The following is a 13435-nucleotide window of genomic DNA, read 5'->3' as shown; positions in this document are numbered from 1 at the left end:
CACAATTGAAAGAACTCAGTAGGTAATTTTGGATAGTGTGGAACCAATTTAAGTCTTTAGAAGCCAAACAAAACAATTTGGACATTGCTCTGAGAGTATTGGAAGCTATGGAAACTTTGGAGAGCGGAAAACTTTCTGAAGCTGCATTTGAGGAAGATTTGATGGCAAAGCAGAGCATGCATTAAAAGATGGGGAGAGCCTGGGGATAGGAAGAAATTATTGGAGCAATGATGAGAACCTGATCTTAGATGAAAGTGGAGATGGAAAAGAAGGAATAAAGAGTAGAGAAGTTCCAAGGGTAGAAATAGGACTTGATTAAAAGATGAGATAAGAAGGAAGAATGTCAAAAATATCGTGTTATGAAACTTGGAGAAGTGGAGAAGTTGTGAAGTATAAAGAACATGGTTTGGAGTATTTGGGTGAGGATAATGAGTTGCTTAGAATCTGCTGAGTATTGAGGCAACTGCCAGACAACCAAGTAGCAATTATTGGGCGGCGGGGAGGGGAGGTAGTTTTAGCGTTGTTACTAAAGTATGAGTTGTAGATGGTAACTAGTCATCATCAGAGCAGTGACATTTGAAGCTGTGAGAGTGAGTGGGCTTATGCAAAAATAGAATACAGAGGAAAGTAGGGGAGGAGGGATGCTTCAAACATCTGCAATTAGGGATGAGACAGAAATAGCCTAGAGGCAGGCTTAAAAGAGGCCAGAGTGAGGAGGAGAAGTAAATATTCTCATTCAGAAACAATACAGAAGGGAAGTTTTTGATCCAGTGGTACAAAAAGGATGATTTCTAAGTTTGTTTTTGAAGAGGGGCACCTTTGAGAATGTGCTCTAGTTTGGAAAAGAGAAACCATGTTAGGGGTTGGGAAGATAAAGAGTGGTGACCAAAAAGAGAAAAAAATTGGTACAGGCTTCTCAGTCTAACCTGGAAATCTGATCATTAAAGAGATGTGAACTAGGTTTGCTCTTGGGAATAATATTTGGGGTTGGGTGGGGCTGTCTAAACACAATATCCACGGAAGGCAGAGACAAGGAGGTTGTGGTTCATAGAAATTTAGAGGCCATCTGATTTAACCTTCCACCCAGTATAGGAGTAGAAAGTTGTAAGTGGTGTATATAATAATTTAATGTGGTGATTCTCGACCTTACCAGATCTAACATCCCATTTTTATAACACTTTTGTAACATTTAATACCCTCTTTAATATTCTGGAATTAAATTGATAGATGTGAAATAATGCATCTACAATCTCCCACCCCCCTAAAAAAATTCATATATATATATATATATATATATATATATATATATATATATATATATATATATATCTCACATATCACTGACGGGAATGTAAGAGAAGTTTTTAAAAAGTAACTTATAATGAAATAAAATTTATTTCAATACATGTATATTTGGGAACAACTGTGTTAGAAGACACAAATAAGTAGTCAGATACTTATTCCTACTTAAAAGAAAGTGTTTGGGTTTAAGATCAGAAGCCCTTCTGTAAAAGAGGCACTGGAATATGGAAGAACAGATAGAAAATATAATACGAGGGAAATAAACCCAAATGAAGTAGGGATAATGTGTGTAGGGACACAGCCCTAGAGAGTAGTTTCCAGGCTCTTGACCTCACATGGAAAGGTGCTGGCTCAGGTAGTAGATGGCCATCAGTTATGATCAAATTGCAATCAGCTGGGGCCGGCCCGGTGGCTCAGGCGGTTAGAGCTCCATGCTCCTAACTACGAAGGCTGCCAGTTTGAGTCCCACATGGGCCAGTGGGCTCTCAACCACGAGGTTGCCAGTTCAGTCCCTCGAGTCCTGCAAGGGATGGTGGGCTCCGCCCCCTGCAACTAAGATTGAACACGGCATCTTGACCTGAGCTGCCACTGAGCTCCCAGTTGGTTGGAGCGCGTCCTCTCAGCCACAAGGTTGCCGGTTCGACTCCCACGAGGGATGGTGGGCTGTGCCCCCTGCAACTAGTAAACGGCAACTGGACCTGGAGCTGAGCTGCGCCCTCCACAACTAAGACTGAAAGGACAACAACTTGAAGCTGAACGGCACTCTTCACAACTAAGATTAAAAGGACAACTTGACTTGGAAAAAAGTCCTGAAAGTACACACTGTTCCCCAATAAATTCCTGTTCCCCTTCCCCAATAAAAAAAATCTTAAAAACAGGAAGAAACAAAAGACTCAGATCTTTAAAAAAAAAAAATTATTAAAAAAAATATTGCAATCAGCTGTAACCAGTTAGCCATTGGCCACTGATACAGCTGCCATGGCTGCGCTAGCAGGCGCGGATTGCAGTTAGCAAGTGGGATTAGCAAGTGCGGATGGCGGATTGCGGATCTTGTGGATCCTACTTCCTGTGTCTCACCCGGCCACCAGCAAGACTGGGGTGCAGGAAGACCCCTCGTTGGGGCACTGGCAGATGTTTGCTTTTGTGTCTTGACCAGCCACCATCAAGAATATAGTGGTATGACTCTCTTGTCTGTGGCTCCATTGGTGTTCCTTTTTGGCCTCCCCATATCCTGCATTCTTGTGCTAGGAGTGGGAGCTGAGTCCCTGCATTACAACCTGCCAAAATAAATTATAGATGATCAAAGTGGAGAAAAATGAGATAGATCTTATTTTAAAGTGTAGTGTCTATCATGAAATTATATTACAATCCAGGGCTCTGATACGTAAAAAGATTTCAGACCATATCATTTGAAAGTTGAAATTGGCTGAAAATAGAACCATAAATGCAAGAGTCTACATAGAAGTTGTGTGTTTTAGGGACAGTGTCAGAGTAAGATTGAAAACAACAGGCAACCAAAAAATAATTACAGTGGCGGCCAGATGGCTCAGTTGGTTAGAGTGCGAGCTCTTCACAACAAGTTTGCTGGTTTGATTCCCAAATGGGCCAGTGAGCTGTGCCCTCCACAACTAGAGTGAAGACAACGAGCTGCCGCAGAGCTTCTGGAAAGGTGGCCGGATGGCTCAGTTGGTTAGAGCGCCAGTTCTCAACAACAAGGTTGCCAGTTCAATTCCCGCATGGGATGGTGGGCTGTGCCCCCTGCAACTAAAGATTGAAAATGGCGACTGGACTTGGAGCTGAGCAGCACCCTCCACAACTAGGTTGATGGACAATGACTTGGAGCTGATGGACCCTGGAGAAACACACTGTTCCCCAACATTCCCCAATAAAAATAATAATAATAATAATTACAGTGTATAGTGTTTACAACTTGATGTCTTACCATTCCATAAAATTTTAGAAAGCATTCAGGATGATGGTAGGACACATTTGTAAAACAGCCTTTATTAATGAAATTCACTAAGTTCCCTTCATTTCATACTTCTTTGCTGTTTTAATATTTGATTCTAAGTCTAGAATTAAAAGCAATTCTGACCATTCTGTTAATACTAATTAGCACTATTAAATGAAATTTTCCACCTTTGTGGTTAGAAATGCTGTAATATAGGTATTTAGCAGAGAGAATGTGCAAAGTGAGTAAACTAAGTAATTTCAAGCTTAATTATTTAATTTTAACTGTCCTTTTAATGACCATTTCTGGTATTACTAGGCTTTTCACATAATGACTTGTGGAAACACTTCAATGTTATTACAAAATGTTAATACAAAATGTTAATACACAAAAATATTACCAGTTTGTATTTGTACTAGGTTTAGTCAGGTGGAACATGAGAAAATTCTTTGAGTATGACTATCCTGATATGTTGCAGAACATTTAGTGTGCTTATTAGCCTCTTCTAATTAAAAAGTCCAGTGGCACTACCAATCACTGTGACCACCAGTAAATGATTTCTAGGGAGCATTAGTGACCTTTGAGAAAACCAGTGTCTTAAGTTCACCATTCATAGCTGTCCCCAACAGAAGATAAATGAGAGGCTAGAATTGGGTGTGTGTAATTGTGTAACGCTATGCCCTACAGGACTTACATGCACAGTGTTGCTAATATTGAATTCACTAGGTTATTTACATTTTGTAAAGTTTTAACAATTTTATATTTAAATTAAGTTCTATTGTGTAAGACAGTGTATTGTAGTTTCCATATTATATTTAAAACAAATTTAAGCTTTTTATGTGTTCTGTCATGTGAGGTATTATAATATTCTGTTATTCTGGGTAAGGAATGCTAGGTGAAATTGCCTTTTTTCCTCTCAGGCATTTAACAAAATGGTTCTCAAACTTTAGCACTTATCAGGATCACCTAGAAGCGTGTTAAAACACTTATTGCTGAGCCTCACCCTCAGAGTTTCTGGTTCAATTCAGTAGGCTTGGGTATAGGGCCTGTGGATTTGTGATTCTGCCATGTTTCCCCAAAAAGAAGACCTAACCGGACAGTCAGCTCTAAGGCATCTTTTAAAACAAAAATTCATATAAGACCGGTCTTGTTTTATTATATTATATTTTATAATATTATATTATGTTATAATATAATTATAATATAATGTTATAGTGAAATAAGACCGGGTCTTTAATATAATATTAAATACTTAATATACTATATATTTAATGTATATTAAATATACAAACATATTTAATATATATTTATATATTATAAGACCCGGTCTTATTTTACTATAAGGTCTCATAGTAAAATAAGTCTGATAGTAAAATAAGACCGGGTCTTTAATATATAATATAACATAATTAATATAATACAATTAATATCATATAATATACCAGGTCTTACATTAATTTTTGCTCCAAAAGATGCATTAGAGCTGATGGTCCGGCTAGGTCTTATTTTCGGAGAAACATGGTAACAAGTTCCCTGGTGATGCTGATGCTGCTGGATTGGGGATCACAATTTGAGAACCATTACATTATCAAACTCTTGATGATTTCACTATGTTTTAGGGAGCAATGGACCACAGAAATTCTGCATTGAAAAAGTTGGGAAAGAAAATTGGTTACCCAGAAGTCATACCTGGTAAGTAAAATCAGAAAATAGCTGTTTTCCAGGTATCCTATAGATATTAAAACCTATTAGAAATCAGAAGTGAAATATTTTCCCCATTGTATTGAATTATTTTTAACAGCTGCATTGAGGCATAATTTACATACCATAAAACTTACCCATTTTAATTCAGTGATGTTTAGGTTTACATAGTAAGCATCACTACAATCAGTTCTAACATTATTTCCATCACCCCATGACAATTTGCTTATTTGCAGTCAATCTCTTTTCCCATCCCTGAATTTTTTTTTAATGTGATATTTAAAACCTTTTAACTTTCCTCTGAAGGCACAAGAAGAAATCAAGTCTAGATAGCTATTGGGAGAGCTGCTTTCTAAAGTGGTGAACAGAAATGTTATTTTCTCATTATAAATGTACTTTTACCATATTTCCAAAAATGTACAAAACGAAAAACCAACCTTAATCTTAAATACAACATGTTGGAATTCGAACTAACATCAACAGTATTTGAACTTTATTTTTTGAGACATTTCTGGGGTCATAGGAGGACTTTGCTGGATATTCCTTTAATTTCTTTATGTGCCCTTTTTATTTGTCTTATTGTCTGTTCCTTTATATTTTCATACATATACATACATGTGGTTTTAAAAAAAATAATAACTTGGCACCTTTGTTGAAAATCAACTGACCATAAATACACAGGCTTATTTCTGGATTCTCAATTCTGTTCCATTGATCTATATGTCTATCCTTAACGGCAGTACCACATTGTCTTGATTCCTCTAGCTTTGTAGTAAGTTTTGAACTTAAGAGGTATGCTTTTTCCAACTTTTCAAGATTGTTTTGGCTATTCTGGGTTCTTTGGATTTCCATATGAATTTTAGGATCAGCTTATCCATTTCTGCAGAGAAGTTAGCTGGAATTTTGATATGAATTGCTTTGCATTTGTAGATCAATTTGGGGGAGTATTGCCATCTTAACAGTACTAAGTCTTTCAATCCATGAGGATGCAATGTCTTTCCATTTATTTAGGACTTCTTTATTTCAGTGATGTTTTTTACTTTTCATTATACAAGCCTTGCATTTCTTCTGTTAAATTTCTCAAGTATTTTACTCTTTTTGAAGCTATTATAAATGGAATTGTTTTCTTAATTTCATTTCAGATTGTTTATTGCTAGTGTATAGAAATACAATTGATTTTTGTACCTTTATCTTGTACACGTTTTGATTTGACCTCTTGTCCCTTTTTTCAAGCTTAGAACAGACTTTACCATTACACTGTTGTGAACAGCTTGTCTCAGTCACACATTAGAGCTAGCCTCATTACTTTGTCAAGTTCCATGTTTCCATTTGCACGAACCCTGTTTCCCCAAAAATAAGACCTAGCCAGACAATCAGCTCTAATGCGTCTTTTGGAGCAGAAATTAATACAAGTAATTATAGTAAAGTAAGACCGGGTCTTATATAATATAAGACCGGATCTTATATTAATTTTTACTCCAAAAGATGCATTAGAGCTGATTGTCCGGCGAGATCTTATTTTCGGGGAAACACAGAACTAACGGAAGTCATAATTGTAAATTTATTTTTCCTTCTGTTACCAAACATTTTGCCTAGGTCTTATCCTAAAAATAGAACAGAAGGCCAAGGCTTTAAAGGCAGATTTCACTGTTAACCTTGTGAAGGTGATGTTAATACGGCCCAAAATTAGAAGATGCCCTTTTAAAAACTCACAGTTAATAGGACAGAGAAATTCAGTAGGAGCAGAATATTAGATATTAGATCAGAAAATTGTTTCTTACTTTTAAAGTGGTATACTTAAAAACTTTTGATAAGATACCCGTGGCCCACAAAGCCTAAAATATTTACTATCTCGCTCTTTACAGAAAACATTTGCTGACCACTGATATAGATTAGGGTGGGTAGGAGAGTATGAAAGGATTAACATTTTATTGAGTACCTGCTGAGCACCAAGCACTGTGGGGTGTGTGTGTGTATGCATGCTTGTTTCTTCTCTGTGTGTGTGTGTGTGTGTGTGTGTGTGTGTGTGTGTGTATGCATGCGTGTATGCATGCTTGTTTCTTCTTTACCCTGAGGTAAATATTGTTATTCCCATTTTACCAAAGAGGAAACCAAGACTTGCAAAGGTAAAAGCCCTTGTTCAAAGGCTCAGTGACAGAGCTGGGATTTTAACCCAATTTTGCCTGACTTTAAAACCAATGTTGTTATATACCGCGTTGCCCATATATGATTCTTTTTACATTTCCTTTTCTCAAGCTAACAATTCTTACTTTCAGTTTTAACCGCCTGGACCTGCCACCCTACAAGAGCTATGAGCAACTGAAGGAAAAGCTGTTATTTGCCATTGAAGAAACAGAAGGATTTGGACAAGAGTAACTTCTGAGGACTTGCACCACCAAAGGACAAAAACTTATTTGCAATGTTTGTCCTTTTTCTTCTCTGCCTATTGCACATCTTGTTATAAAATTGGAATGTGACTGTTTAGAGAGTTATCTGAGTGTAAGTAAATTAATGTTATCATTGAGATTTATCCCATTGATTCTGGATTTCTACTCAACATTTCCAGAAATCAGATCTGCAAATGACTAGTCAAAACCTAACTTAACATGAGATTTAACATAGCAATGAATTCTGCCTTGTCTTATTCCACTAGATTGTTTCCTTAACAACAATTATGTATATGTGTGTCAAGTCTCACTTGGGAGTAGGTTTTTTTTTTCCTTTTAGAGATTCTGCAGATATGCAGGGAAGTCCCTTGGTAACTGAAATATGTAAGATCTTCTGTTAAGCCTCTTGGTAAGAGGTATCTGTTAAAAGTGCAAACTTACCCCAGCTTCTGGGAACGTGAGTAAACTGGCTTGTGCTCTCCCTCATTTCAGCCTGGCCTGACTGTTGTTTCTTTTCCGGAGCATGAATCCATGCATCATTTTGATGTTACCCCTGTAAAGTGATGCAAGACACTTGCATCTCTCTAGAGAAAGCGGTTTTGTTAATTTAACTTCAAGGATAAGTTGGTCCCAGCCTGCAAATGACTCCATAACTCTCTTCATTTGGAAGTTTGATTGTTTTAATTGGCTTGCAAATGTTAAACTTTACAAATAATACTAACATTGTGCTTCCTTCACTGTTTATAAAAATTAACCTAGAATTGGAATTAGCTGAATTCATTGAAGGCCATCATTGACAATTTTGGTATGTTCCTATATATAAATTGCATCTTTATAATTTTATCATAATCCAACAACTTCAGTTATACTATTGCTAAGGAGTTCAAAGTGTAACTAGAGTATTTTTGAGCCCAAATAGAGGTCAATGAAATATCTTTGAAAATTACATTTTTATTAGGGAGACAGAGCTGTGGTACTGGCTAAAAAGAAAGGAGTGATATATTTACTAGCAATACAATTCTAGTAAACACAGAAATGTATTCTCTATGTGAATTAAAAGTCTTCAAATCTATCATTTCTCTGATACATGTTGGAATAATCATTTCCATTCTTTACATTGTCCTGAACTGGATAGTTAAAAATGTTAACAGGTTTTCTCCATGACTTTAATTTTAGACTGCTCCATTAGTAATCGATTAATGCACTTTGACTTTCTCTATAGTTAATTCTTTTAACTTGGTGTAGCTTAGACTGTCAAGAAAGCTGCTGACTTTATGGACAGTGGGATGAAGCCTAAGCCAGCTGAGTACCTATCATAGCTGAACCCTGAGGATAGCCTCTTAACTCGTGAAACAGGGATTTTGACAGGTTTCAGTAACATAGCATGAACAAGTAGCGATGAGCCAAAAATAAGCTGAGTATCAAAGCCCTGTTCCATATGGAAAAAAAAATGTTTTTTATCCTTAACTGCTCTTTCTTTTACATCCTGGAACAACAACAAAAACATTTTTAAACTCATGTATCTATAAAACACTGCCATCACAAAGCAGACTTATATGAGTGAAAGGATTGCCTCACCCAGAAATTGTCAGTGTAAAGGGGGAGATTAGGCTCTCCCCAACCCTATATTTATTTATTTTTTTATTCCACATACTCCAGGAAATGTACGTATTACGGTTCTAAAAGCCCTAGTTTTTTCCAAAGTAGGGACACTCTGCCTTTTTGTTGGTAGGGGGGGAAAATGCTATTGCTTTGTCTTACAGAGCGAATGTCTGCCAACTACCCATTCATTATATAAGTCTGACCTTTGGTAATATATCGCTGCAGAAATTAAGCCTTCTATAAAAACTTCCTATAGAGGTGAATTCTCATATTAAAATGTAGTTATCTGCAATATTTACTAGAGATTTATGAGATTAAATTAAGAAATAATGTAAGAAAGTGGATTTTTTTGGTTCTACATAATGCTTGATGATTCATTTAGGGACCTAGAAATATTGTGTGAAAATGTATAAATATCACCCAAAAGGCTTTCTGCCCTATATTTTTAAAATACAGAATAGTTATATTTTAAGTAGCCCTGGCCCTAGTTCTATAGGGCTTGGCTATTTAATATTTTTATGGAAGAAACGTTTAGTTCTGGAAAAGGTAAATGCTTGTATATATTTTTGCAGCCTGGGATCGCCCTTATTCCATTTCTTCCTTTAATTTAAGTGGCCACATGTATATGTCTTCCCTGCTGTGTTAGGAAAATGGGGGCTGGATATCCCAAGAATCAGAGGTTTTATAAAAATACTGCAAATAGACAGCGGACATAAATATCTACCAAATGCTATCTTAAATTTTGGTCCAAACTGAACATTTGGAAATAGATTTATTGTAAGTGTTCAATTAGAGCGATTTCTTAAATCTGAACTAAATTGCTTTTAGAGTCCTTTTTCTTTGTAAGCATTGTAAATGCTAATAAATTCTGTTAATTTTTTTTTACTGCATGTTATGTTGAAATAAAAACAAAGTAAAATGAGCAATTGCCTTATTCTTCTGCTCTTTTGGGAGGTTGGGGAAAGCAGCATTTCACAGCCTGGGTCAGGAGGGAAGGACCTCACTTGTTTCATCAAATAGAGTGGTTTAAAAGTGATCCAGTGCTCATAATAGTGAATTCCTGTTCTGTCTTTCATGATCTTGTATCGTGCAGAAGAATCTAATTTTGTAAGACTTACAATAACTCTATTTAAAAGATTCAGGTACTAATTTTTCACCAAGAAATTGACATACCGATGTCAATTCATCAGAAATTTAAATGAAACATGATTTACCTGCCCACAAAGGTCTCAACCTAAATGAGCTATTTCAGTCAAGCCCACTCGGCCACTCTTTATCTGATTAATAATCTGAAATGTTATTAGGGAGGACTCAATGCAATTAGACTTCTCTATATGTATATCCCTTCTCGTTTGGGATGTAACTCCATTCTTCTAAACTCCTTTAGGCTAACTACTTCTATTTAATATTGTTGGTATCTCCAGCCCCCTCATTTTTTTGTTTTTCTTTTAGAGTTATTTATGAAATTATTTGTATATATGCTATGCTTTATTAACTAAAAACGGGGAATAACAGCACTGGATTGTATGTTACTGTTGGCATTCCTTTTTTTTCTTGAACTGTAATTTCAAATACTCAGGTAACTACAAATATCACAGGGAGTCAAGTGCTCTTAAAAGGTCCTTCAGGGGGCTGCCTCACTTGCATTTCCTTAAACGATGTAAGACTGTTTATAATTAAACTTTTTTGGTCCTTCATTTGCCCACTTCTCTGTTAGTCTTGAATACGGTTTTCCCCACCTGCAGAGAAGCCTTCTATATGACCAGATCATATAATTTCTGCTTTTGTAAGTGGCCGGATTACAGCCTGTCTGTACTGTGGAGTGGGTAGAGAAAAACTAGAAAAACCCACCAAGGTGAGATTGGATTTAGCGCCTATGTTGAAGAGAACCGTAATGAAGACATCTGCTTTTCTGACACAACTACGGGTACTCGAGGACAGGACCCCAGCCGTGGGTGCTGAGTAGAGTACCACCAGCCAGCTACCAAGACTGACTGTTCTCAATAAGCTCTCCTGCTCAGTGGCTTCAGTGGACATTTTTCTTATAAGAGAACCAGATAATCATACTCTCGTTTAAAATAGAACTACTGGAGAGAGGTTCAGGGAAGTGGGATTTCTTAATATGCTGTTCTGACAGTGACTAGAGGACAGAAACTGCAGGTCCATCCTGGGTCTTGAGAAGTAGACCCTATCCTGTTTAATCTGTCCCACATAAGTAGCTTAGAAAGCTCTAGCTTTAGTGTGGCTAAGAGAAAAGGGGAAGATGTGTCCCCCTGAGCATGAGGAAATCTTCATGGGAAAATTAGTAGTTTTTACTGACCGTTTGGCTCTCCAGCCCCAAACTCTACAAAGAATCAAACTGGGACTCAGCTGTGGCTGACCGGCTGCTGCTCTCTGAACTTTTAGGAAGAGTGTCTCACATTGTGTAATTCCAGAACAAAAACTGATGTCACTCCTAACCCAGTTTCTCTGTCTACAGGGCTCTATTGTGGTCATTTGTGGGGAGAGGATCCAGGTGAATCTTCCTGGTTGGCAAGGAGAGGGGAGTCTTCAGTGGAGACCTCAGAAGGACAATGTTGATCTCTTAGGAACAAATTCCCATTAAGCAAAGATACTGTGGGCAAGAGTTTCTTCAAAGCATCCCACAGGGAAGGATCTTGAGACTTGGCAGTTATACCTGCAAATCACTGAAAACAGCCACACTGTTAATTTTCCTCATTTCTAATTCAGACCTGCTCTTCTATTTGTCTTCCCTATCCTAGCAACCTGTATTCACTTAGTGCCATGTCCCACAACTGTCAACATGTATTATTAGTATGTCCCAAACACTGTTAGACAAGCTACATGCAGTCATTTAGTCTTCCCGGCCACTCTCAGAGAGGGATAATCATTTCTATTTCACAGATAGGAAAATAGACGGTCAAAGTGATTGAGTAACTTGAAGTGTCCACAGCTGTTAGGTGGCAGGGGTGCAATTCGGGATCCAGGACTGTGACTCCACAGCCTGCATGCTTAACCGTACTGCTGTACTGCTGCTCACAAACCGCAACCCTGAGATTCTTCCATAACCGATTCAGGTGTTCCATCTAATTGGTTTCCAAATCCTGTCAAACCCATCAACAAAACTTATTTTGAATCATTTCTCTCAGAGCTGTCCCCGTTGCCACAACCCACATCTTCATCCCTATCCTGGGTGAGTGTAGCAACCTCTTCTCATTGCTTCCATTCTCCCCACTCCAGTCCATCTGTGCTGCCTCGGAATGATCTATGGAAGACCTCAGTTACGCTTCTCCCCTGCTTAAAATCTTACAATGGTTCCTCCACTACCACAGAATAAACTCCAAAACTCGTACAAGCCTGCCACTCAAGGTCAACAAGGCCCAAGCTAGTCTAATTCCTCCTTCACCCTCATTCTGGCTCCAGTCACATGGACTACTGGCCATTCTCTTTTTGGCTTCTGTGATTGTGATCTTGTTAAATTCTCCCTCTCAGTCTGGTTCTCCATAAGTAAGCTGGTGGTAATGATCACTTGTGTGCTCATCTTCCAGGATGTTCTGAGGCCCAGTCTCTGCAGCACTTGGGGACTTTACAGAACTATTGCAAAGGTGGTACAGAGAGCTCCTACATACCTTCACCCAGCTTTCCCCAGTGTTATCATCCTGTATAACTTGGTATAATTATCAAAACTTGACATTAGTAAAATAACAGTAAACTGCAGCTCTTGTTCAGATTTCACCAATTTTTCCACCAATGACATTTTTCTCAGTCTAATCTGTGACAGTTGGCTCCTTCATTCCTTGTCTCTTGACCTTGACAGTTTTTGAAAAGTCCTGGGGTACCTTGTGGAATGTCCCTCAAATTTGGTTTAATGTTTTCTCATGCTTAAGACCATGGATTTTTGTTAGAAATACCACAGAGGTGATGTGCCCTTAGTGCGTATCAGGGAGCACACATCAAAATGTCCAGTACCAGTAATGGTAACCTTGATCCTCCGGTTCAGATGGGGTCTACCAAGTTTCCTCACTGTAAAGTCACTACCCAATCCTCTTAGCATGCAGACACCCCTGAAATGAGCACCAAATTGAGAGGCCACTGTGCAATGCGTGGAATGAAAAATGAAGTTAGGTCATCTGTGTTGAATTGAGCAAGTTCCAGTGTCTCGAAGAAACAGCATTTGTAAAGAGATGCTGAGGCTACTGGAGGTATCGTGTGTAAATGTTCAGGCCAGTAACGTGACACAGGGCTCACTAAATGGTAGTCTTTTAACAAGTTATTTCCTAATAGAGAACCCAGGTATTTTTGTAATCTGCGGGAGTAAAAGGCTAAAGAGCTGGAAAAGGGACAACATCTGGCTCTGGGAAAAAGAGTCCCACTTTTAAAGGGGAGAAAACGAGAGAGCACAGAGACGTGAAGTGGCTTCTCCAAGGTAACATAGGGGTGGAGCTGAACTCGGACTCAGTGCAGGTTCTAGGGCTGGCCCTAACCCCCTCAT

General features: G+C 38.0%; 1 protein-coding gene across 4 annotated transcripts in view; it reads left to right on the top strand.

Moving 5' to 3' along the window:
* The window catches only part of ITCH (itchy E3 ubiquitin protein ligase), a 138002-nt gene extending 128137 nt beyond the window's left edge, over positions 1 to 9865 (top strand). For all 4 annotated transcript variants that reach the window (XM_033095353.1, XM_033095354.1, XM_033095355.1 and 1 more), the window contains 2 exons: positions 4873 to 4945; positions 7231 to 9865. In XM_033095353.1, coding sequence (XP_032951244.1) covers positions 4873 to 4945; positions 7231 to 7330 — 173 coding nt within the window. In that variant the 3' untranslated portion in view covers positions 7331 to 9865. The remainder of the gene's footprint in view (positions 1 to 4872; positions 4946 to 7230) is intronic.
* Positions 9866 to 13435: the final 3570 nt, after the last annotated feature.

This window comes from Rhinolophus ferrumequinum, chromosome 23 (assembly GCF_004115265.2).
Source record: "Rhinolophus ferrumequinum isolate MPI-CBG mRhiFer1 chromosome 23, mRhiFer1_v1.p, whole genome shotgun sequence".
NCBI classification, from domain to species: Eukaryota; Metazoa; Chordata; class Mammalia; order Chiroptera; family Rhinolophidae; genus Rhinolophus; species Rhinolophus ferrumequinum.
This window is presented reverse-complemented; position numbering and strand designations above follow the sequence as displayed.